We start from the raw sequence: 26,912 nt of genomic DNA on the forward strand, positions 1-26,912 counted from the left end.
ACTTCTTTTTTTTTTTTTTTCCTTAAGTAGAAGAAAGCTCATTACTCTATGAAGAAAAATGCTCATGTCAATGAATGTAGCTTAGATGGATTTACCAAATTCAGACAGAGGAGTGAAGAATCCTATTGTGCTGTAATTTTTGAAACTTTTTCTCCTTCTCTTGGAGCTCAGAAACTATGACTTTCCTGTGTCACTGGAGCTTTCACATGCAGGGATGTACTGGCCTGATCTGTTTTCTACAGCCATGATACCTATATCTCAAGAGTTTATTGGTTAAAGTTATTTTCAGACTTCATTTTTTAATATAAATGCAGTAAACTGAGATTGTATCTGTAAGATTAGGGAGGGGATGATTTAAGGAATGGCAGAACTATTGAAGAGAGACACTCGAGGACTAAAAAAGAGCAGCTGACATTTAGCTTTAGTAATTTTAAGTGGTTATTTGGTGTCATATGTAGGCTTTGCTAGTACTTCAATGGTTCTTCTCCAGGTTGATGACTAGAATAATTTTAGTCCATAGCATTAACTTTAGACGTGGCCTTTATGGGTTATCAGGTGATCTGTGGTTCTGAATACCCTCACCTTCTACTGACTTTAAAGGGAATAATCCATCAGCATGCAGATTTAGGAATTGCTTTCCCAAAAATACTTTATATGTGCTGGAATGGTGATTGCCTGCTGTCAAATGAGCATCAAGGTGTTGTGAAAGTTAGTAGTCTGCTCTCTCACATTGGTGCCAGGTACCAGTAGAGTTCTGTAGGGCTGTTGTGTGTTGCTGTGTAAACTGTCAAAATCTGTCTTAAGATACAGGTTATGTAATTAAAATAAAATATAATGCATTGTGTATGTTCCACACTGGTACTGGACATTTTTATTGTGGTTTGTTAACATTTTAATTATCAGCTCTGGAATTGCTCCCAGCCAAAGGGGTAGAATGGCAAAAAATGCATATAATAATATTTAGTTAAACTCCCTAATAAGTAGGTGTTTGTTTTAATTGGATTCAGCACTTTATCAGAAATGCTGTAGGTATGTAAACATATATATTGCATCATGTACGTATATATTCTGGCTGTTTCTCAGGTCAGTCATTGATTAAAAATCGATTCATAACATGGCTGCAAGTAATTTAGCCCTATCAGCTAAGGGAGCTGTTTTACTCACAAAAATATTACTACTCTAATTGGGATGAACTAAACTAGAGTGACACTGTAATGTTGCTGAAGAAGGTAGGACGATCTTTCATGTAGATTTAAAACCTGGTTTCTGTGACTTTGATTGTCAATTGTATTTCCTTTCCACTGAGCCTTTTTTTTTTTTTTTATGCTGCTAATGTCTAAAAGCCTGCCACACCTGTGGTCATGGCTACTGTGGGCATTTTGCATGCAGTTCAATGAGTGTCTGTTTTTTGGCTGAAAAATCATACACGAAAGAATTGCAATGGTTGATGAAGTGCTTTGAAGCAGTTGCTTCAGCATCCAGTAAAAGCGGCAGAGAAGAGCATTTTTTAGATGAGATAAAGAGGCAAAAATAGGCAAACTGAGAAGCGTTGACCAAATGGCAATCACTTTTTATAAGAAATGAAATAGGGGTTATAAAGCTAGTTAAATTCAGCAAATGAGAAGGGAATTTCAATCCCTGTTTCTTGTCCCTGTTTGTTCCAATAAGTAAGGGTTATGGCTTGCCTAGGTTTTATTCTGAATTTCAGTTCTGTTAGGAGAATTAATGTGAGAATCAAGAGCCTTCCTCATTCTTATGGTCATCAGAAAATGTGGAAGAATGGTTAACTGAAATAGGACACGAGGATGTTGGGCAGTTAAGAGGCAATGGGCTAGTAAAGTACCGTACTCAACTCACAAGAGTCTGGGCACGTACGCAGCTGGCTGAGAGCCAATCAGGCTCAAGGACACGATGCCCTTGAGCCATGGGGAAAGTCCCTAAGGCGGGAAGGTAGCTAAAAGAAGGAGAAACTACCTGAAAAGAGCGGGAAAATGTTAGCCAATCCTGAGCTTAGTTTTTGCAATATGTATGAGTTGATTATGTTCAAACTAGATAAAAGGCGACTGAGCTATCCATTAAAGTTGAAGTTCACTGTTCACTCATACTGAGCGTCTGTGTCTTCCTACCGTCGACAACAATTGGCGCCCGAACAGGGACCGGTCTGAACGGGAACAGGGAATCCGCTGGAGTTGAATCTGCGAGGGACGGAATAAGGGAGGAACCGGTCCTGCAACGCAGCCCAGGAGGTGGAAGGGACAAGAATCCCCGCACCCGCGTCGGAAAGGTGAAAGGGACAGGAGTCCCCGCACCCGCAGCTCGGAAGGTGGAAGGGAGTCCCCGCACCCGGGATGAGCCTATAAAGGGTCCCGCTGGAAAAGCGCCGCCGAGGTCTTTGCAAAGGCTGCAACTGTATATATAAAGGTATGAAAGACAAGCGGTGTATAATTTGTTCAGATGATTTTTAGAAAAGCGGAGCATTTTAGATAAAAGAATTATCAGGGATATTAGCATACGCAGTAGCGCAGGGTTGTTTTTACAAATCCTGATACAGTTTTGAACAAACAGAGTGGTGTAAATTGGGGACAAATTGTTTGATGATGTTATTAAAGATATTAAGTCTGCTAAAAACCTTAATGAATCCATGGAGAGCAGTGGCTAATGCATTAGGCATATATAAAGCTGAACAAAGAATTGCCGCTGCTGCAACAGAGCAGTTAGGACCACCAGGAAGGGTTAATAAGGTTAATCCACAGCAAATAAATATGGAAGGAACAGATTGCCCGTTGCCACCTTCCGTTAGAACTTTTACCATTACACAGGGGGTCTCGGGAAATTCGGAGGTGCCTGTAACAATGTCCTCTGTAGCAGAGGAGAAGCTTTCACTACCAGCAGCTCCAACCGCTCCAATAGAAAGTGAGGAAGGAGCAAGTGGAAGGACCAGTGCTAGCCTATTTCTATCGAATACAAATCCCTTCACAACGGGGGCGCAGGGGAGAGAAGGTCTATGGAGGCAAATAGCAAATGAGGCACTGCGTGAAGGGAATTATGAAACGGCAACACAGTTAACACAAGCTTTTCCGGTAGTATACTCGCCACCAGATGCACAGGGGAATGTGACGGTTAATATGACAAATTTAGACTGGAAACTATTAACTCAATTACGATCTACTGTAAATGATTCTGGTTTAAAGGGGGAACCTACTCGGCAAATGTTAGATTATATTTGGGGAACTAATATATTGCTCCCTGGGGACATACGTAGTATAATGAAGCTGATCCTAACACAACATCAACAGCTTCTTTTTAATGCGCATTGGCAAAGTGTTTGTCAAGAGGCAGTAGCTACGATAAGGGCACCTGGAGATCCGTTACATGGTGTCACGTTGGAGGAATTGATGGGGCTCGGACCATATTATAGATTAGAAGCACAAGCATTGATGGGTCCAGACAAAGCTAAAGAATCAATGAGATTGGCTCGGAGAGCCTTGGACCAAATTAGAGAGCCAGGGGGGATACCATCCTATATGGGCATCAAGCAAGGAAGGGAGGAACCATTTGGGTTGTTTATTGATCGAGTAGCAAACGCAATACAAGCGGCTGGAGTACCTGATTATCTAAAGGGCACTATTCTAAAGCAGTGTGCAATTCAAAACTGCAACCCTTCAACTCGTAGTATATTAGCTACGTTACCGGGAACTTGGACAATTGAGGAGGGTTTAGAAAGGATGGCTCAGGTACCCGTGGGTACGCAGGCTATGTTGGTAGAAGTAATAAAACAGCTAGGGGATAGTATGAAAGAACAGGCACAGGTATTAAGAGAGACTGCGCAGCAAACGCAGAATCAAGCACTCGCTGCCCTTGCTCCTTTGCAAACGCCCGGAGGCCGTCCTCCGCGACCGCGTTGTTTTCGCTGTGGGATCATGGGACATATGAGACGAGAGTGCAAAACGAAATCAGTGTGGTGTCAGAACTGCCAATCCAATATGCATAACACAGCGACCTGTCGACATGGTGCGTCGGGAAACGGCTGGAGCAGCGGGAAGGACCGCCCCGCGACGACACAAAAAGCGGCATTTACGACAGCAGCCGGAACGGCTCTGTCACCAATGTCTGCCGACCAGCCACCAGAGGGAGCCTCGGCTTGGATTTGGCAACAGCAGTAGATGTAATGCTATTGGACTCTAAACCCACCAGGGTAAAGACAGGAGTTATGGGACCAGTTACTATTAATGGTGATCCTGTGGGAGCTTTATTGATCGGAAGATCGTCTGCTACCCTGAATGGATTACAAATATTGGTTGGACTTATAGATAAAGACTATTGTGGGGAAATACAGATTATGGTTTCTGCAATGTTTCCTCCAATGCATGTACCAAAGGATACAAAGATAGCTCAATTAATTCCGTTGCCACACTTGGCGGCATCTCTACCACCGATGGTCAATAAGGACCGAGGATTCGGAGCATTTGGCTCCACAGGAAAAGTAGCGTTATTAACGCTTGGCATGCAGCAGAGACCACGACAGAAAATCACAGTATGCTTAAAGGATGAGAAACTGCAAATTGAGGCATTGTTGGACACTGGCGCAGATGTGACAATAATCAGTGCGCAAACTTGGCCACCGCATTGGCCTACATTCGAATCCAGTACCACTGTAGCAGGAGTAGGAGGTATGACTATTGCTCGTCGATCACCAGTACTGCAATGGACAATAGGTGACAAAGTTGTAAAATGCAGTGTATCTGTCTTACCGTTGCCAGATGGAGTACAAGCACTGATAGGGAGAGACATTCTTGCTCAGATGGGAATGGTTCTTACATCAGACCACCATTTATAGGTATGGCCATTGCTTGGACTTTCCCAATCCCACTAAAATGGAAAACTGATGAACCTGTGTGGGTTGAGCAGTGGCCGCTAAAACGGGAAAGTCTAATACATGCTCACGGACTAGTACAGGAGCAGTGTCAACAAGGGCACCTAAGACTGTCAACAAGCCCTTGGAACACTCCAATTTTTGTGATTCCCAAGAAATCGGGGAAATATCGTTTACTTCACGACCTGCGAGCGGTTAATAATCAAATGTGTGCCATGGGAGCACTGCAACCTGGTCTACCTAATCCTGCTATGATACCAGAGGGTTGGCATTTATTGATTGTGGATCTGAAGGACTGTTTTTTCACAATAGCCCTCCATGAAAATGACAAACAGAGGTTTGCCTTTACTCTCCCGGCAATAAATCGTGAAGGTCCGGATCAAAGATTTGAATGGACTGTATTACCCCAGGGAATGCGTAATTCACCTATGTTATGTCAGCTTTATGTTGACGCAGCTCTGCAACCGATTCGACGAAAATGGCCAGAGACAATAATCTATCATTACATGGATGATATTTTGTTAGCCCAGAAGGAACCGTTTTCTCTACAACAGAAAAATGACTTAACACTGACCTTAAAACAAATGGGACTCGTACTTGCACCGGAAAAGGTTCAGGAGACAAGCCCCTGGAAGTTTTTGGGTTGGAAAATTACAGATTCCACCATTCAGCCTCAAAAACTTACAATCCAATCGGACATCAAAACTCTTAATGATGTTCAAAAACTGCTGGGAGATTTACAATGGATCAGGCCAGTAGTCGGGATTCCGAATGAACTATTAAATCCCCTTCGGCCGTTATTAAAAGGAACTGATCCTGCTTCAAAAGTGACACTATCGGAAAAACAACAAGAAATATTACAACAAATCGCATCATTGATCACAACGAGTGTCACGCACCGACGTATATCTGACAGGCCACTCGATCTTACCATTCTATGTGGCTCACAATACCTGATGGGTGCCATAACACAGCAAAAAATAAAAACGGGGGAGAAGGGAGGAGAAACTGTGGTATTAGAGTGGATAGCTCCTCCGTTACAACCTCGACGAACAATTCAAGAAAAAATTGCAACATTAGCAGAATTAGTAAAGAAGGGGAGGAATCGAATATTGCAGGTGGATGGGGTTCCTCCAAATATGATCTGGTTACCCATGAAGCCAGGCGATTTGGAATGGTATATACAAAATTCTGAAGAGTTACAAGCTGCACTACTGCAGGATGGCGCTACTATAGTAGCAAAAACGTTACAATCAACTGCTCTGACATGGATGGAAAACCAGGGATGGATAACTAAGCCAAAACGATCGTCTATCCCACTTAAGAATGCAGTGACAGTTTTCACTGACGCAGGAAAACGTTCTCGAACTGCTGCAGTGACTTGGAAGGATGAGCATGGTTGGAAACATCAAATTTTACAAGCCCAAGATAAAGACTCATTACAGACACTAGAACTTCTTGCAGTAGTATGGGCATTTATAAAATGGAAAGATATTCCGTTAAATGTGGTATCTGATTCCTTATATGTAGTAGGCATAGCAAATCGTATAGAAGACTCAGGCTTGAGAGACTTGAAAAATGAACGGCTGTCAGAATTAATAATCAGTCTACAGATCGCCATAGCTCAAAGAAGTGAACCGTACGCAGTAATACACATAAGGAGTCATCAGTGGGAAGAAGGCCTGGGAGAAGGCAACGCTCGAGCGGACCGACTAGTCGCCGCAACAGCTACTGAAGCACCACTGTCACCCTTTTGCAGAGCTCGGGAGGCTCATGCTATTTTTCACCAGAACGCTAAAGGACTTGCACGGGCTTACAAACTGTCTAGAGCTGATGCGCAGGCGATAGTAAAAGCTTGCCCAACGTGTAGTCATTACAATTCGGGAGTGGGAATCGGAATCGGAACAAACCCGAGAGGGATTAAAACCAACGAAGTGTGGCAAATGGACATCACTCATGTCACAGCATTTGGCAGATTGAGATATCTGCATGTAACGATAGACACTTATAGTCACATGATTTGGGCTACACCGCAGCCTGGGGAAAAAGTTCGGGATGTACGACGTCATCTTGCCAGTTGTTTTGCAGTAATGGGAGTACCACAAACTATAAAGACAGATAATGGTCCAGCCTATGTTAGTGGGCCACTTAAGCGATTTATGGAACTGTGGGACATTAAGCATATAACTGGTATTCCACATTCACCAACTGGTCAAGCTATAGTAGAAAGGGCTAATGGAACAGTTAAGCAGTACTTGGAAAAGTTTAAAGACATTACAGATGTTAGAGAGAGGGTGGATAAAACTTTATTTGTTCTCAATCATTTGTGTATATTTGGAGATGATGAGGAACCACCCGCGGCACGTCATTACATTAAGTCTGAAAATGATAATAAATGTATTATGAGAGTACTGTACCGAGATATGAAAACAGGACAATGGTTGGGGCCTGCTGACGTGATTTATATGGGGCGAGGTTATGTGTGTATCTCTTCCCCTACAGGGCCAACCTGGGTGCCTAGTCGATGTGTTAAACCAGCCATTGAAGAAAAGTCATCAAGTACGGATAACAGCAACCATGGCTGATCTAATGGCGCAAGGGATTCTGGTTGCGTTGGCTTAAATCTGTTTTTGGGAACATGGGTGGATGGGTTTTGTTAGTTAAAGAGGGACTTCGCTTTCTCCAGTCCCTGGGAGCAAGTTGACTTATAGTTGTAGTGATTGTGATTGCTGCACGTGTGGTCTTTGGCTGCCTAGCTGAGAGACGAGAGCAACTCACAGAGAGGGTGTTCGTAGCGCAAAATAAAAACGGGGGAATTGTGGAAGAATGGTTAACTGAAATAGGACACGAGGATGTTGGGCAGTTAAGAGGCAATGGGCTAGTAAAGTACCGTACTCAACTCACAAGAGTCTGGGCACGTACGCAGCTGGCTGAGAGCCAATCAGGCTCAAGGACACGATGCCCTTGAGCCATGGGGAAAGTCCCTAAGGCGGGAAGGTAGCTAAAAGAAGGAGAAACTACCTGAAAAGAGCGGGAAAATGTTAGCCAATCCTGAGCTTAGTTTTTGCAATATGTATGAGTTGATTATGTTCAAACTAGATAAAAGGCGACTGAGCTATCCATTAAAGTTGAAGTTCACTGTTCACTCATACTGAGCGTCTGTGTCTTCCTACCGTCGACAACAAGAAAAAAAGGTAGCAGCAGACAAAGTTTAAGATACCAGTCAATACACTACTCACTCATATTTTTCTCTTCAGATAGGGTCAACATTTATTACATGTAATAAAAGAGTTAGAAATTGCTTCCCAACTGTGTCTTGTTCAATTCCTATTTTAAAGCCAATTATCTGATTTTGCCTTGAGATCAAATTGTCTAATGAAGTTCTAGCCAAGTAAATACAGGAGTCTATTTTAAATGTGGTTATTACAAATAAATAAAAGAAATCTGTCAACAGGAGCAGTCTGGCACACTTACTCTTTAGTTACTGCTATGATTCTGATGGTTACACTCTCATTTTTATACATGTTTATTCTTTTTCATTACACAGATGAAGATAAAAGCAAACAAACAAGTCAGGAAGCAGAGTCCATTTCATCTCAAAATGTGGAACATATTAGCGACCAAGATGTGGCTGTGCAGGTAATACCCCTCTATACAGCAGTGCTGCTAACTTTTGAAGTCAATTTGAAGAAGACGTGGAGGCTGCTAGGACAAGCATTGTTTCCACTCCTGCACTGTCTGCTGCATGTGCCCACACTAGTGTCTGCTGTTCTGCATAGCTCAGAAGCTGCTCTAGCTAGGGTCTGGTTGGAGGTGGCAATTGTGATTAACCAGAGGAGTTCTCCCATCTAGTTCCACCTGAACAGCGGGCAGCATGGGAATTGGAACAAGTGGCACAGAGGGAGAAAAAGGATGGGGACTGCTGATGCACATCTGCCACTGACTAAAATAGACAACCTCAACAGTCGAGGTTGGCTGCCATGGAGCCGGTGCAGCTGCAACCGCAGCACCCGCCCATGAGTTACAAAGGGACCTCTGTCCCTTGCTTCATGGCCCGGGACAGCAGTGTGAGCACGCTGCACGTGCCGGCTCTCCCGAGAGAGGCTGACAGGGAGCGGGTTGGGAGAGGGTTCCTGCTTGACACTTTGAGCAAACTCTCCCTCTGCTTCCCTCACATCCCCAAGCCCCCCTGAGCAATAGGTTTGTAGCATTGGACAGTGAAGTGGGAGGAGGCGCAGGAAGGTTCCCCTAAGAGGTTACCAAGGATGAGGCAGTCGACTCCACGCATTCAGACTGCCTCTGCCAGGAAAGAAAGAAGGATGGTTGTGGGAGGCGACTCCCTTCTCAGAGGAACGGAGAGCACCGTTTGCAGACCAGACCTGAGCTGTAGGGAAGTGTGCTGCTTACCTGGGGCTTGGGTCAGGGGCATAACTAGAAAACTCCCAGAGCTGGTTCACCCCACTGATTACTCATAGGTCAGGCAGGCAGCGATGAAATCGCTCAGAGAAGCCTGTGAACTATGAAGAGAGATTTCAGGGGGTTAGGGTAAATAGTTCAAGGAGTGGGAGCACAGGTTGTGTTTTGTTCTATTCCTTCTGGGGAGGTGAAGGACATGGAGCGGGCTAGGAAAACAAGGGTAATGAGTAAGTGGCTGAGAGGCTGGTGTTGAGACAGGAATTTTGGGTTCTTTGAGCATGGGGCAGTTTACTTGACCCCTGGTCTGTTGTCGATGAATGGAACACACCTGTCTCAAAGGGGGAAATGAATCCTGGTGCAGGAGCTAGCATGACTCATCGAGAGAGCTTTAAACTAGCTATGATGGCGGAAGGGGGGTAAAACAGCTCACCAGAGAAGTGCCTAGGGGAACAATACTGAAGCTGGGGGTGAGGCAGATGTCTCATCTGAAGTGCATCTACACCAATGCACACAGCACAGACAACAACCAGGAGGAGCTAGAAGCAATTGTGTGACAGGCTAACTCTGACCTAGTTGCAATAACTGAAATGTGGTGGGATCACTCCCATGACTCAAGTACTGTGATGGATGGCTACAAGCTCTTTGGAAGGGATAGACAAGGTAGGAAGGGTGGTAGTGTGGCTCTTTAATATAAAGAGTGTTTTGATGTTGAAGAGCTTGTGGTTGGGAATGATAAAGTTGAGTGTCTATGGATAAGGATCAGGGGAAAGCCTGTAGGGGTGACATCTTGGTGGGGGTCTGTCTACTGAGACTGCCTACTCAGGATGAAAAGATGGATGAGGCATTCTTTGGGCAGCTTGCAAAAGTTACACGATCACCAGCACTCGTTCGCATGGGAGACTTCAACTTCCCTGATATAAGCTGGAAATATAATACTGTGCAGAGGAACCAGTCCAGGAGGTTTCTAGATTGTGTTGAAGATAGCTTTGTGACACAGCTGTTTCAAGAGCCTACCAGGGGAGGTGCCCCACTAGACCTGCTCTTCACTAACAGAGAAGGACTGGGGGGAAATGTGAAAGCTGGGGACTGTCTTGAGCAGAGTGGCTGTGAAATTGTAGAGTTTTCTATCCTTGGTGATGTCATAAGGGTAACTAGCAAAACTGCTGTCTTGAACTTCCGGAGTGCAGACTTTGACTTTGTCCTGAATAGGACACTTGTTGCGGGGTCCCTTGGGAGTCGCTCCTGAAGGGCAAAGGTGTCCAGGAAGCCTGGACAATCCTCAAGAAAGAAATATTACAGGCACATAAGCAGGCTGTACCTGAGTCCTGTAAGACTAGATGGAGGGGAAGAACACCAGCATGGATGAACTGGGGACTTTTATTGAGATTTGGGAGAAAAAGACGTTCTAAATGTCTTTTAAAGACCTCCAGAGATGGGGACTCCACCACTTCCCTGGGCAGCCCATTCCCATGCCTAACAACCCTCTCAGTAAAGTTCTTCCTAATATCCAACCTAAACCTCCCCTGGCACAACATTAACCCATTCCCCCTCGTCCTGTCACCAGGCATGTGGGAGAACAGACCAACCCCAACCTCGCTACAGCCTCCTTTAAGGTACCTGTAGAGAGCAATAAGGTCGCCCCTGCGCCTCCTCTTCTCCAGGCTGAACAAGCCCAGCTCCCTCAGCCGCTCCTCGTAGGACTTGTTCTCCAGGCCCCTCACCAGCTTCGTTGCCCTTCTCTGCACCCGCTCAAGCACCTCGATGTCCTTCTTGTAGCAAGGGGCCCAAAGCTGAACACAGTACTCGAGGTGTGACCTCACCAGAGCCGAGTACAGGGGGACAATCACTTCCCTAGCCCTGCTGGCCACACTGCTTCGTATACAAGCCAGGATGCTGTTGGCCTTCTTGGCCACCTGAGCACACTGCTGGCTCTTATTCAGCCGACTATCAACCAATACTCCCAGGTCCTTCTCTGCCAGGCAGCTTTCCAACCACTCCTCTCCCAGCCTGTAGCTCTGCTTGGGGTTATTGCGATCATTGGGTCCAACCACCCTGCCAAACCAGATTCATTAGAGCAGGCCACCCAGGTAGGCATCCAGACGGGCCTTGAATATCTCCAGAGAAGATAACTATTATTTTATTAATATATTGGTCTTTGACAACAATTTCTATATTTTTAAAGAACATATTAATCTAGTGTTTTAGAAATGAAAGCATATTAAAAATACCTCCTCAAAGTTTCGTGTTTGTCAAGGTGACAGGTAAAAACTACATCCTTGCATGTCTGCTTGGAATGTTCTAAGATAGGAATGATACAAGACTTTAATTTAAAAAAAAAATTTCTTCTGCAATGTTTTAAGTGATCATTTCTCTTATTCTTGCAGAAAGGTGAAGTGACTACCATTTCCCATACTGAACTGCTTTTAGATGATATCATGCACAAAGATTTTAAAGCCTCAGCAGCACCCCTCCTTGACACTGAAGAAAAAGATACTTTCCGTCCAGTGTACAGAGGAGCTTCAAATGCTGTCTGTATTCGTCTATTTTGTATTGATGAGAAGTATGAGACTAGGTAAGTGTGGATGAATATTTACTGCTTTCCTAATCTTAGTGACAACTTTTAATGTAACATTTTTGGACAAATCTGAAAGTGACAGTACCTGCTGAAACTAGGTTAGATTTTTCTTTCCTTTTTTTTTTTTTTTTTTTTTTCTTTTACTTTCACTGGTAACTTACTGAAATTTTCAACCTCCAACTAGAACTTCCTACCTCTGATAGAACTATGGGGACAAAAATTAGCAAGTTACTTTTGGTGGAAAAATGCTGGTTGAAATTGGATGTTTCTTTTTCTAAATAAACATTAATTTCAAATCTAAGAGAGAAGTGCAGTGCTTGTAAATCTGTGCTCATAGAAACACTGATACATACAAAACACTGGTACATACGAAAGAATAATCATGTTGCAGGAAGTCTGTACAAGAACAGTTAATTTATGGACAATCTAGACTAAAACAAAATGAAGCAAGTCAATTATTCCAGAATAGAATAATTTTTTATTTTAAATTAATACTGAGGTGAGGGACTTGCTCTGAAATGACTCCCACTACACCAAAGTAACAATACAAAACTGTGATCTGCTGCAACTATGTTGAGAAATAATTTCTCTGTAGCCTAGCTGAATTCTCTGTTCATAGTGTCCTTCTTAGGATAAGGACCTGTCATTTCTTTGCCCACTTCTGACATTCTGTTCTTCATGTGCACCACTGTTGTTCCTGTTCAAGATATGTTCATTGTGTTTATCTCTGAACATTGCAGTCTCTTTCGTCTCTCCCTGGAGACATCTCTGGAACAGTTTGAATTCCAAGATGGATATCTGTGGAGAAGATAACATTCCTTTCCATAGTGTTCTCCTAAGATTTACACTCATGCAAGGTCCTCTCTTCAGAACTGAGGAGTCTGTAGATCGTGGTGTTTTCAGATATTTTCCGTGTATGCTTCCCTAACTTGCACTAGCTTGATCCACCTGTTTGCAAAAGGTACTGACCGTTAGAAAAGCAAATATGTCTGAGAGGATGACATGAAGTAATCCTGGCTGTATCTCAGAATATTGTCCTGAAGGAGTTACTGCTGACCCTGCATGGCATGGATCCCAACATAGTAGTTTGGTTTTAGTGTAGGTATGATTGAATCTTAGCCCTCAAGGGAAGTTCACTGCTGAGGCATTTGTGTTATCCAGTAAAGTTGCTAAATGTTTCCATCTCCTAGGTGTAGAGCTGTCTTGTGGCTTGCTAGTGCATTGTAAGTAAAATGCAAAGGAACCAAACTGCTAGTATATATCTGCAGACGTTTGATACTTTTTTTAAACCCGCTGAAAAATCTCCTACCTCTGTGCTTGAATTCCTTGCTACCAAGAAGGTACCAGATACCAAAGAATATAAAAATATGTTGCTGCAACATTTATCCTTTCCCTTAGATATTTTCCTAACTAGTCATAATTATGAATTACATGTATATAGGTGAATATATAATACCCTATCAAATCTGTATTTTTAGCAATTTTAGTTTTCACATTTTTCACTTAATCACAAATATATTAATTTTAAAATACCTCTGCTTGCATCTAGTAATGTTGTTGGTGAAGAAATTAAAGGGAGCTTAGTTATATTAATTACAGGTCTAGATGGGGAGAGGTTTTATCAGTATTTTTAGGTAACCTATATCTGTATAGAATATCTTCAGAAGACAAATCTTGTACTTTGGAACAATACTTCATAAAGCTTCATCATAACTCTGTTTGATGGGTTTAGAGCTCTTTGGTATCCTTAAACACAGGAGAAATAGGATTAAATTATTAAATTTCTTACAGCTTTTTAAACTCAGATGTCACCTTTCACTGTCCCTATTGGACAAAGAGTGTAATTACTCCAAACCAGGAGGTGAGAAGTGGAGAGGTTAAATGGTCAGAAGCGATTTCAAAATATTGGTGTTGCCATTAGTCTGATAAAGTACATTGGATAGGTTTGCCAAATGGATACTGACACAAGCCTTGGAGATACTGTGGTGCATGACAACAACTTTTTGTAATCTCATTTAACGTTTACTATATAATGCTGCTCTCTTAGCCCATGGAAGTCTTCTGGAAAATATTTCTTGAGTCAGTAACATCTAAGTCAATTTTTTCCATTCAGTGAAGAAAGCAATGTTTTGATATTATTTCAGATGTTGAGGCTTGTTCTTGTTAATAGTGATGCTTCAAGCATGCTGACGTGCAGCATGTGACATCTACAATTGATTAACATTGAGTTAGCAGGACTGTCCAATTAGCATTATGCATAAATATTCCTTGCATTTATGGAGAAGTAAATATTGAAATGTTTAGGATCTGTTTGTTATGCATTTTATGTAATAATGTTTGCTCTTGGTTGCAGATCACTGGATTTTTTGCATTATGTTTTCAAGCTTTTTCCAGTACGTATACTTTAAAGTTTGTGTATGCTTGGTGTGACAGAAGTGCAGCTGTCAGAAGGAGTATTTAGGTCTGATGCCTGATTAATTCATTGACTCACAGGAGTACAGCATGGCTAGCTACACTGTGCTGAGTTACCCTGAGTCTGACTTCTGTTTTTGGCTGATTTTGGCCTTTCTGTATTGTCTATATAAGTTCTTTGCTTATGTTCCATGGGGGATTTTTTTTAATACATTTTTTGAGGTGCACATTTAGAGAGCAAATGTTTCAAACTCCTTTAAAATTGTGTATAGATCTATATGGTACCTAAATTAAAAATAATACCAAAGAAAATACATTACAGGAGCCAGAGTTAAATCATAGGAAGCAGCACTATTAAGGGAATCTGTATTACTTGCCTATATCCTAAACTGTGGGTGTTTAGGGCAAATCTAACGTGAGGTAAACTAGGATATGAATATACAGTGCAGTAACTACTTACCAGGTGTAGTAAGAAAAAAATTAATCACACAATGTGCTCAAATTGACTGCAAATACGATGTGCATTTGTATGAATAGGCAACCTGTAGCACATGCACACCAACAATGCCAAATTCAGGACAAGATGAACATCACTGTATGTATATAAACTTATATTCTTCAGGTTTAGTGTGTGTGCAGTGTAAGCTATGGTACTGTGCATGCACACTGACTATTTGTTCTGGATCTTAGGACACCCTGCTCTCCTTGATGGTCTCACTTGGCTGCAAATGTGCAAAAGATCCCCGACAGGCATACATTGTCTTAAAATTCCACTGCAACAGAATTGCAGGGTAGAAAAAAAAAACTCTCAAGGAAAATAAATAAACCCTAAAGGTGTGGGCATAGGCATAATGTTTCCACTGAGGAAGAAAAGAAAAACAGGGAAGGGAAGGACCTTGAGGGAATGCCAGCATTTTAACTAATAAGTCTTTACTACTGAAGCTAAAAGGCCCATTTCTGTAAGCCAAGTTTATGTTGGGCTCATCAGTTCCTTTGTGCTGCCCAGGCATCGAAGTATCTTAAGTAGAACAGCATTTGGAGCATATGGATGTTTTAAGCATATTTTTTAAGTTAATTTATTTTCTTTTTATCCCATCTAGTCAGAAGCTTTTGTGTAAAGCTGACATTGAGATCACTAAGAACCTATATTCTCTGCAAATGTTTTCAGGACAAAGACTTCTGTATCATCCTTGTGCCACATCATGTGCCGGAGTTCTGCTTGATCCGGAGTTTTGTTCGTGTTGTCCCTTACTTTACTACCCAACTTGGCCATGAGCTTTATGTGTTCCACCGTGCAGGATTGCTCAAGTGAGTCATGCACCTCGTGACAACAAATGATGTATTCTGAGTTACTTTTGTGGAATATACTTGCATCATCAAACCTAGCACCAGATGCACATTCCTTCATTATCTCAGAGCAAGCTGATATGTCTGCATGGTACAGCACAACATCTTGCAGAAATGGTAGCTTGAGTTCCAAAACCAGTATAGTTGAATAGCATGGGACTGTGCCTGGAACAATTAGGATCCAGGGCTAAGTAACTTAGTCTTCAGCAGCATTACTGCAACTGTCTCACTTCTTGTAGAGTGAATTCTAAGCCTACTCAGATGTATCTCCACATAGCACTATACTAGATGGTGTAGAAATATCTTATATTTTCAGTAAAATAAATTAATTAGTGACTTGATTTTTAATGAAACAAAAAATAAGGTAATTAAACATGTAAAAGCAAGTGGTCTTCTGACTGCCAGCATTTATATGGTTTCCTGTAAAGTAAAAAGAAAATTGCAATAGAAGGATTCCTTGAAAGTATGAATGTATGGTACTAACTTAATGAAGATGAACATTATTATGGATGAGTAGCTTCTCCAAGCTACTTCATTGTAGAACAAGGCCAACCAAGAGATATGGTGCCATGTTTGACCTTTAGACTTGAGTTGGTTTGAATAGCATTGATATTTGAAAGCCAGGTGTAGATTTAATTCTTGGAAACATGATAAAATTCTCTTGCAAGAGAGAACTGCAGTAATGTATTTCTTGAACATACACAGCAGTAACTTCATTGTTGAGTATCTATTTTACCTAATTGATCTCTCTTTCTTGTGTGTGTCAAATCAGGTATTTCATGTTTTTCAAATTTATGCTACTCTGAACATTTCTGTAGTCTGAAGTATTGGTAAACTGGGATGCAGAAACTCTGTCTTTATAACTTCTGTCACAATCCTTCATTTGTATCACAAGCCTGTGCTGGCCCAAACACCAATCTTAAATTTTTGACACAGTAGGACATTTTCCTTTTGTTTCTTATTAATGTAGCTAAATACTCTGTGATTTCAGAGAAATAATTCTGCTTTAGTTGCATACGTAATCACCACTGATGGTATACAAATAGTCTCTGCAGGAACTGGCCAGCTACTCTTGGACATACGCAGAAGCCTTTTACCATGAGATGAAATTTGGCTTCTGTGTATTGTGTAAGAATCCAGCTGGACAAAGATAAAGCCACTGGAGTAATTCCTGTTAATCTCAGTCACAGCTGTTCAGTAATCCAGCAGTAGGATTGGTAGTCATGAGTCCTTTTGCGATTTTGTTCAAAATTAAACTCGTTATCAAGGTTTTTAAAAGACCTTAACATTCTGATTAAATTGTGCATATTCCAAGTCATACCAGTCTTTCCATGACAACAGAATAGTGTCATTAGTAGCATTTTCCAGCTTTCCTGCAGCTGTGCTGGAAAGGAAAAAATAGACTCTAGGTGAGGTTTAGGATCAGAAGAGGTGTGGAAGAAACCAGGTGAAGCTTTTAGAAAGTTTCTGTGCACAACTTGGTGTACAACAGTAGATACCCCCTTCGGGAAGAGGGAAGAAAAAAAATTATGAAAAAGTAAAAGATCAATATATTATACTTGCACCAAAAGCTTTCAAAAGGCATGTGAGTGAAAAGGACATCACATAAAATGGATTAAAAGGAAAACAGGGGTAAGAAGGTGGGAATGTGAAGACATGAAAGGGCAAAATCAGAAGAGGCACAGGCACAAAATGAGATACTGATTAGCAAAGGTTGTAAGAGGAGTAAGAAAAAGTGTTAAGTACACAAAAAGCAAGAGTGCAGCAAATGGAAGTATAGGTCTACTACTTAACAGTGAAGGAGAAAAAATAACAGATGAGAAGGCATAGGCTGAACTGCTTAATGGGTACTTTCCTTCAATTTTCACTAAAAGGCATAATAATAATAATAGTATACTGGCTTCTGAGCAGTCAAAGGAACTGGGCATCTAAAGTGAGCTAATTCTTTGCTGGAAGAGAAATGAGCCCAAACCTTGGATAGTCCTTTCTATTCTTTCATATTGATAGTGGATCTGGATGTTTCATTATTTATATATTTATTTTATTTTTAAAACAATTTTCATTTTTTATGTGTTCTATTTTTTCTAATGCTAAAAATGTAGTTCATGATTGGCCCAATTGCTTTCTCTTGGCCATTGGAGGGGGAATAACTCAAACCATGGGCACACTAGAGTGGCAGGGAGATAGAGTGCTCACAGGTTGAAGAGTTAACCAGATTGCTGGTCTTGCTGGCCATTATCCTCATCACTTGTTTCATCTTGCAATTAACTGTCTGTGGAAATGTGTTAACAAGTGTGGAAACTGACCCAAAGCTCACTTAGAAATTCAGGATTAATTCGTAATTTGGATGCCAGCTGCAGGGTTTCTTACAGAATGCAGTAATCAAATGTATTGTATGCTTTTGAGCACTCAAATAATTGAGTTGAAAGTATTCCATGAGATCGAGCTGTGAAATTTGCCATAACATATCATATATTAGGTAGGTATATATTTTTAAAATTACTAGAACTGATATTAGAACCATATTCCACAAAATCAATATTAATGTGATTTAGGATGAAGAATAGCACATACAAGTTTAAATTGAAAACAAGAACTACAGGAATGGAAATTATACTACATGAATTGCAGGCTTTTGTAAACTGTGGGTAAAAGATCTTAATTCTTGGAAATTAAGTTTTAATTGAGTTCCTTGAACAGCACTCCGTAAGTCTTAATTGCATGTGCATCTTGTTTAACCATGAAGGGTTGATGCCTTTAAAAGATAACAATAATTTCTCAACTGCTGTAGATGGTTATTGTGAAGTAAATTTTTTCGTTTTTGTGTGGGAACATGTTTTATAACCAAGTGTGTGAACTAGTTAGGTGCCAGGGTATTCCTGTCTGTAGTTAACATGTTGGTGTTTTTTGCACAAAAAAACTGTTGGAACATGGTACGTTGCATAAACATTTTTATACTGTGTCACCGTCACGTGATTAGTAATTGGCAATTTTATGTTTAGCAGAGGCATTTTATTTGTGTAAATTTATCCTCACGTATAACTGTTTGAAGAATTGAGGCCCAACACAAGTGTTAGTCATTTGGTGTTTATTGGAGAAATTCCTGTGTTGTATTGATATTTCTGCCTTTCTTTTGTTCTATATCTGAAGATAACAGTTGGCTCTACTTATTTTTTTTTCTCCCCCCACCCCCTTTTTTTTTTCCCATGCTTGTATATTAATGGATTCTATTTTTATTTTTAAAGATTCCTTACTTCTTGTCTCTGGCTTTTAGTCTCAGGAACACATGATACCTTGTGGTTACAGCTATGGCTAGTCTTTGCTTTGTGCAATTGGGATTTAAGTGTTTAGTATCAATTAAAGCAGCATTCCTGAGTTGTTTTACGCAGATGGTGTGTGATCTTTCCTGTTACTACACAATAAAATTTAATATATGCATTTGGAACAACTGTCATGTTGCAGCCAATTTCGGCTATGAAAAGACATATTTAGTGCTTATAGAAGAAAGACATCTTCACATGTGTGATAACTGTAGCCTTTAACTTGTAACAGAGCAAACTTCTACTTTTTTTCTTTTTTAATAGATCCTTTACTGTAAGAAGAGCAACAACAAATGATATACCTGGTGTCAAAATGCTTATTAAAACCCTTAGCTTGAATGAAAGTATATTGAATGACTTAAAGATATTTACTTCGGCTCGCAGGGAACCAGTGAGTATTTGCTGCAAATGCATTTACAATAGAATGGATAAATAGAGATAAATACATCAAGAATTTATTCTGTTACTCCTAAACAGGTGTACTGTGTCAGTACCAGCAGTTGGTATAGGCTGTATTCAGCCTGACTTGATGATTAATCTGATCTGTGGACTAGATCAACTGCCCCTTTTTCTGGTGATTCTGCAAATGCTGAGACAGAAGCAGGATGGATACTTTGTTGTTGTTGGCCACCCACAGCCTGATTTCCATTGTTGGTTTTCTTGCATGTACATCTGACTGCATGATGAACATGTGTTCATGTAACACGTGTTTTGTGACATGATAGGGGCCTATTTCTCCTTCCCATAACACAACCAGACATATGCTTAGGAAGCAGTAGGGAACATCAGAATATTTTTGCTTGCTGGAACACACTACATGGACAAAATGTGCCTATGTTTATGTTGCTGTTGCCTTTCAGGATGGGACCCCTGTACAGGCATTCATAGCAGAAGTTTTGGATCAAATTGTTGGCATTTCAGTCATTAGAGATGAAATGGTAAATTCTATTTATATTTTCCCCATTTGCTATGTTTGTGTTGTATGAAAATAGTAACAGTGAGCCCTCAGCAACAAGGGCTGAGTTCTGTGCTTGTCACTATACATGTACCTAACAGAAAATACATGTGAAAAATAATGCTTCTCTAAGCTTTCTATCTCTTTCCTATGTAAACTGTATTATTTCCCTTCTCATGGACTATGATTGACATGCAGATGAAAAAAATATTATCCCGTTATTTGCAAGAAATTGTTTGATGGGTTCTGAAAGTATGCCTCCTGCATCCTGTTTTGGTTCTTTAGCATAAAGCCATTCTGCCTCCAGGTGTTTGGAATTACTTATTTTGCCCCCAGTATCCAAAGTCAGTGAGCAGTTTTGCTAAGCATACTGCAAAGAGTAGCAGCTGTCCTTCTAGATTTCCTTTCTTAACTTCTTTTCCCAACAGTAGTTTATAAATTGCACTTGACTATAAAACAAATGAGCAAAAAACATATGCTCTAATGGAGTACCAAAAAAAGATAAAGTTGCACATTATTCTTGGAAAGTAAAAAAAAAAGTTCTTTAATGCTTAGTTTTATGGACTTCTGCTATTATTGAAAAGGTATAGATCTTTCAACAAGAAAGATCTTTCAACAAGATCTTTCAACAAGAAAGATCTATAATCTATAATAAGATTATAAGATTATAATCTATAATAAGATTTTTTGTTTTGTTTTGTTTTTCCCCCATGAATGTCCATTAACCTTTATCAGCAGTTGTTGTGAAGGGGTCAAATATGTATTCCCTGTAAATGAAGGTGGACAAATAGAATAGTAGTTTTTGATACAATTAAAAGATTTCCAATAAAAATGTGTTCAGTCAATGTGCTTTTCAATTGAGAATAATCCTTAAAGGCTCTTCATTTTTCACTGGAACAGGCTGTCCAGGGTGGTTGTGGAGTCTTCTTCTCTGGAGATATTCAAGGCCCATCTGGGCGCCTACCTGGGCAACCTGCTCTAGGGAACCTGCTTTGGCAGGGGGGTTGGACCTGATGATCTCTTGAGGTCCCTTCCAAACACTTCAATTCTGTCATTCTGTGATTCATTTTGGTATTCTTATTTAATTCCTTAATTGATAAAAAGCAACTCATTGGCTCTTGCTAAAATACTGTGGATGTAGCTGTTTCATCACTGCTGATTTCCAGTTTCTTACTTTCCAGGATATTGAGTATATTCGATCACATTACAATATTGAAGACTTTATTCATTTTAACCACCACGAGCAAGAGGAACATGGACATCTTAACCACTTTGCCTTAAATCCAATATTTCATCACTATACCAAACACTTTTTAAAGGAGATTCTTCGCTTAGCCCACAAATCTTCTCTTTACTACCCTATTTATCCACAGTATACAGAGGCCAAGGTAATAAGGAAGTTGTTTGCATTTTACATATGAAAAATTGTCACCTTTGCTCACTTTGTTCTTTTTGCTTCTATGACTGACTTTGAACAGGAATTGTCTTAGCAACCTGGAGCAAATTGTACTTTGTTTTCTTGTGCTACATAACCTGCATTCACGGACAAATCTGTTGCATAGCAGGCCTAGTCTGTAGTGCTGTTAGCAGTGCACACAAGTCATGACTTCCTCAGTATCTTCAGGAAGTATGTGGAGGACCACAAGTTTGGTGTGTACTTGTCCATGGCTCTTTACCTAGGCTGTTAAGAGAGAGGAGCTCTTCTTAGGGGGTGGCTTCTTCTGAGATGAGTGAGTCTTTGTGAGTGTCTGTTTTTCTATCAAATTTAGAGGATCCTAGGGCAACTGTCCTCTAAATGTGGTTAGATGCCTAAAGTTACACACGTTAGTATGTTGCCCTGGGTGCAGCACAGTAGAAGAATAATTTGTTTGCTACCTCCTCATTGTTTCTGAGTGATGTACATCCTGCTTCTTACCCACATAGGTTCTCGTATTTGTTGTATGAGCCCCTTCCATTAAATATACTGTAGTACTTATGGTCAAGTTTCTGCCCTTTATTGTCCTTTCCCATTAGATCTGTTACAGGATGAGGTAGCAAGCATTCAGTATTCCCAGTCCTGCCTAAGTAGGACTCTTTGAGTTAAAAGCTGTAGTTTGAGTTCATTTCTTGCCCCTAGGTTGGATGTGTAGTTTCAACTTTGTACAAACAAAGAACTGTCGCAACTCATCAAGTGAGTTTTCTGTTTAATTGCTTTCAATAAGCAAATACATCTGACATATCTTTGTCATTTGCATATCAGTTACCAAGCAAATGACAAGGTATAGTGCACATATATCACCTTTATATTTAACAATTTATATTTCTTGTCATAGTTTATTACTAGAACCAAATTGAGTTGTGCTGTCTCACATACAGCTACTCAGCTACACAATGAGTTTTGAGAAGTACTCCTATTTGTTAAGATTCAGAATGAATTGGGGGACAGGGAAGAAAAAAGGAATTATGTCACTGAGCATTGTACAACATGAGCATGTGCAAGGGAAAAGTATCAAAACAACATCCAAGTGGTTTATAAGAACACTTCGAAAGTGATTTAGATACTTCAGACTTTCATCAAAACTCAGGAGGATCTAGGCACCTCATTGTTACTGAAAACAAACGTGTTTCTGCAAGTGCTACAGAAGAAAAATAAGAACCTAATCATGGATGAGAAGATTAATTTCCAAGAACATAATTTGTGGAAGCAGAAGAAAAGATTCTTCTAAAAATACCCACATGTCTGTTTTGTTATCAGTCTCATGTCAGGCAAGAAAAAGGGAGCACAAAGTAAACTTTACAATCATGTCAATGCATTTGTGTGCAGCCATCTACGGCTAGTATCTGGTCCAGCCAAATCACGTAGGCTCCTTGCAGAATTAATTGAGAAAACACAGTGTGTGCAGAGGGCAGTTCATCTATCGATCATAGCTACCAATCTTAGGACAGTAAGAATTGCCCTCTGGAGATGCTCACCTCTTTCTTCAGCTCTGAGGGGTGTCTGCGTGGCTAGCTGGACTAAGCTCCAAGCTTTTAGATGGCGACTGAGATGAATTCAGTCCTCTGACTTATGTGGTTTTGGAATTGTCACCTTTTTTAACATAGGAATTTTTACGAGTTGGACGGGGCCATTTTCAGAAGGGTGTATTTTTCTGCTTCTCCAATGTGCACTTTTGTGGAGTTCTATGAAGAACTATTGGTTTCTCTCTTGAGAAACCAATATCCTTGTATAACATTAGGTTCTCAAGTTCTTCAGAGGCACTTACAAAAATGCAGTTTAATGGCAGTGGATAGAAGGAGATGTTAATCATACTAATAATTCCAGTTTGGTCTATTTCCAGGTTAGAGTTTCTTTAAGTTACTTTAGCTCATCATTGCTTTCTAATAATCAGTAGAAGTGGTATTTTACTCAGTTCTCAGTGTAGTAACATTTTTTTCGATCTTTGTGGATGGAATGGTACTTCAGTGTAATTTAGTTTGAATTAATGGTCGTTCTCTATTTCCTGTAATTCTTTTCTTTTTTTCCTTTTCATGTCATAAGTTATGATGGAGCTAGTCATACCATAATAGATGGAATAAAGCTACATCTAATGATCCATGCTAGTCACATTAACATTAGGGTTTTCATTCACTTCAAGTTTATGCCAGTTTATTAACATTTATCACTTGTATGAAATTGACATTTTAGTTGGTATAGAATTTTTGTATAAATTCATAACCGTTCTCTGCCAAACAAGCAAAGGTTAGCAGTAAGTAGATAACATAGCTTAATGAGGTCAAATCAAGCTGATTCATGATCACTATAGAGAAAAATATCCTCCTGGGGAAAATACTTGTGCTGAATAATCCCATAAACCAAACCACTTGTTTATCTGTCATTCCCACAGAGATAGTAATGTAATTACTCTCATAATTATCTTCATTAGTGTCAGGAATTATCTGCAATTCATTCCTCTGCTCTGAGTATGTTTGTTTATTTACTGATTTTTCTCTCAGATTTAGCCAACAGACCTAAGAATTTTGTATTTGCAAAGCCATACAAGAGACATCTGTGATGCACTGATCTGACATTCTCTCTACTGAAATATAGATCTCTGTCTTTCAGTTTCAGAATCCCCGTGCCCATTCCCTGACATCTGCCCTTCATTACATGGTTCCCGTGCGACCAAGACGACAGATTGTCTATCCTCTGGAAGAGCTTGGCATAAACGCTCCATCAGAGCAGGTCTCCAAGGATCAGGTGGGTAACAGAAGCAGTAGCAGACAAGAGGCGTAGTGCCAGCTAATGCAGGGTTTGGCAGATGGGATGGCATTACCAACTTCATGTTGATAGGTTGCTTCTTAATTACATTGAACATGGTGTCCGTACCTTTACAATCTCAGCTCTGCTTCTGCACTACCATCACTTCTTCTAAGCTTGAATTTAAAACATATTGCAACCAGCAATCACTGAACTATTACATTTACCTACTAATGCATGCTTATGTTTTACCAATATTTTTCCACGATGGTACTTTCAGACTCATAACACATTTTAAATGTTCTGACTTACTATTTATTCCCGCTTCGTGGTAAGTTTATTTATGTATTATGCTCTCCAAGTGCAAAAATAGTTTTATGCTTCTGACAATTTCTGTAGAAATTTCTTATATCATTTTTTTTTTTATCAATCCCAAAGTCAGTTTTCTTCAATGCATAGGGTACCTTCAAAAATGCTTCAAAATACCAGGAATAATTTAACAGCAAATAAAAAGTTTCTTTTCAATACCAAACAGTTTTTACTTATGTAGGACTCATACAGTCCTTACAGAGGGTCCCTACAGAGTTTCTGAAATTCAAGTCTCTTAAAATGTCATTGGTTAAATAACTTACACTTCATGCTATCTTATAGTTTTAAATAACTAAAATATGATGTGAAGAGGCTCCTCACAAGAATAACTAGTAAAGCTGAAATACTGTGGAAAAAAACAATTAGTGATAGATACTCTCAGTAGGTGGCTGTAATTTACTAAAGAAACATAATTAGAGAGCTTTATGTCTGTCTACTACCTTCCAGTTGGCTGAGATGGATTCCCATATAATATTTTTAGTGCTGTCCTTTTCGCAGTTAGTCAGTAATTTTTGGCATTCAAAACTCTTAATTAGGCAGCAATTGGCAAGGCAAAATCCAGAGCATGGCTGAGCCCATTGAATTGAGATTGGCTTTGTTGAACAAAGTCTTTCCCTCAGCATGTACATCCTTACCTTCCTCTTCTATACAGAATAAACTATCTAACCCTTCTTTTTTAAACTCCTTCCTATTTTATCTTTAAAGTGTGCTGTTACTCCTACTAGAAGAGCTCATCTTAGTGTTTTTATTTGAGATAGAAAATTACAGACCTCCAATTTCTAAGAGATTTGCAAACTGGTGTCTGTTCCATTCCTGGGTTCTTTCTGAGCATTTCTGAGAGTTGCAGATAGTGAGATAATTGTTTAAAATCTCCAATGTTTAATAAATTTATGTCGAGTAAAACACACAACGATTTCACTAGCAAAGTTTTGCTGGGGGAAAAAAAGTTAGCACTGTGTAAGTATCTGTGCATATGCACCAGCATTAATTATAGATTTTTGACAGACTGTGTTCTACCAAAACTGACATCTGGGGTTGATCCCTAGGCAGTAACTTGAGGATAAAACTAGTCCTGTACTGCTGTCTCTAGTTTTCTGAAATACCAAGAATGTGAAACCGTACAAAGCTAAACTGACTCTTCTGTTGAGTGAAAGAAATGACCTCTGGTCAGCATTGGTTGGGAAAGCTTCATAATTTAAGAGGTAACCTACCATGGGGAACTGCATATGCTAGTATAAGTAAAAAGCTGTTGCTGCTTTCAGATCTTGGATATTTTGTTAGCTCTGGCAAGTAGCCAGGCATAAGGCATTTGCCCTGTCTTTAATGTTGCAGAAAGGAAGATTGATGCAAATCAATAATCCTACTCTTCCCTGCAAAATCCTGCAGCTAAGTTGCAAATAAAACTATGTGTATTTTTATAAAATTAGTATATTAGCTTTCAGCAGTCACAGTATTATTATACCTCTACATTATTTTAGCAATCAAAAGGTGTGCTCAGGCACTCTGTAAACAGAAAGGCACAATTCCTGTTGCAAGGAGCAAGATACTACATATAACTCCTTGATAGATTAACTCTGCCAAATGGAAAGGTTAAGAATATCAACCTCTAAAAATAACGAGACACATTTTGGCCATGGAAGAGAGATGCTAGCAGGCTATAAAGTGAAGTGAAAGGGAAATGAAAAAGAATGTTGGAAGGAAAGTGTGGAGAAGAAAGAGGGGAAAATGAAAGGCAGAAGAGGCTGGAGTAGGAAACTTTCTGAGGCAAGCACCTTAATGACAGCAAGGAGAAAATGTCATTTACCATCTTTGTCAGGATGGTTTTAAACAAGATCTTTCCCAAGCTGTTGTGTAGATACGGGCAGGAACTTGCAGGGTCTTAAAACTGTTGGGCAAGCAGGGCTTCCAAGTAGTTGAGACAGCTCCACCTGTCCTTTTCACATGTTTCTTCTGGCTTGCTAAGCTTCTTTTAATTGAGGTGTCTTTTTCTTATTATGTTAAAACAAACAAGCAAGCAAACAAACAAACAAAACCCACTTATTTCTGAAATTAGTGCAAGCCCACTTTGTTCCTGAAAGCTGAAGGACTTGCAATTCCTGTTTTAGGTAGCTCTGCAATGTTGGCAGTTTTTTCACATGGCATTTACAATCTCTGTGTTGTAATTTAAGTCAATTTTGAAAATGTAGAATTTTCATTTGAAAATTATTTTTTCAATTCTTTTTCAATTCTTTCTTGAAAATTCTGCCTTTCCTAATTAATCGCTTGAGTATCTCTGTTAAGATGGAGATAATTGTAATGAAATTCTTGCTTTGACACCCACAAGATGCCCCTTGATATCTAGCCATCAACATCTGCTTCTCATCTACTGCTTTTGCAGCTTTTTGCCCTCCTCTTGTCCCAGCCTTTTTTAAAGCTGTCTCTCTCCTTTT

At 40.0% G+C, this 26,912-nt stretch overlaps 1 protein-coding gene across 8 annotated transcripts in view; it reads left to right on the forward strand.

The window, feature by feature from the left end:
• Positions 1-26,912, forward strand: part of CFAP61 (cilia and flagella associated protein 61) — a 110,401-nt gene that overhangs the window by 16,906 nt on the left and 66,583 nt on the right. For 7 of the 8 annotated variants that reach the window (XM_084516026.1, XM_084516027.1, XM_084516029.1 and 4 more), the window contains 8 exons: positions 8,421-8,512; positions 11,674-11,861; positions 14,218-14,257; positions 15,445-15,584; positions 19,208-19,334; positions 19,804-19,881; positions 21,080-21,286; positions 23,965-24,114. In XM_084516026.1, coding sequence (XP_084372152.1) covers positions 8,421-8,512; positions 11,674-11,861; positions 14,218-14,257; positions 15,445-15,584; positions 19,208-19,334; positions 19,804-19,881; positions 21,080-21,286; positions 23,965-24,114 — 1,022 coding nt within the window. The remainder of the gene's footprint in view (positions 1-8,420; positions 8,513-11,673; positions 11,862-14,217; positions 14,258-15,444; positions 15,585-19,207; positions 19,335-19,803; positions 19,882-21,079; positions 21,287-23,964; positions 24,115-26,912) is intronic. The other variant, XM_084516028.1, reaches the window with a different exon arrangement.

Source organism: Aythya ferina, assembly GCF_964211825.1.
Source record: "Aythya ferina genome assembly, chromosome: 3".
In the NCBI taxonomy this organism is placed as follows: domain Eukaryota; kingdom Metazoa; phylum Chordata; class Aves; order Anseriformes; family Anatidae; genus Aythya; species Aythya ferina.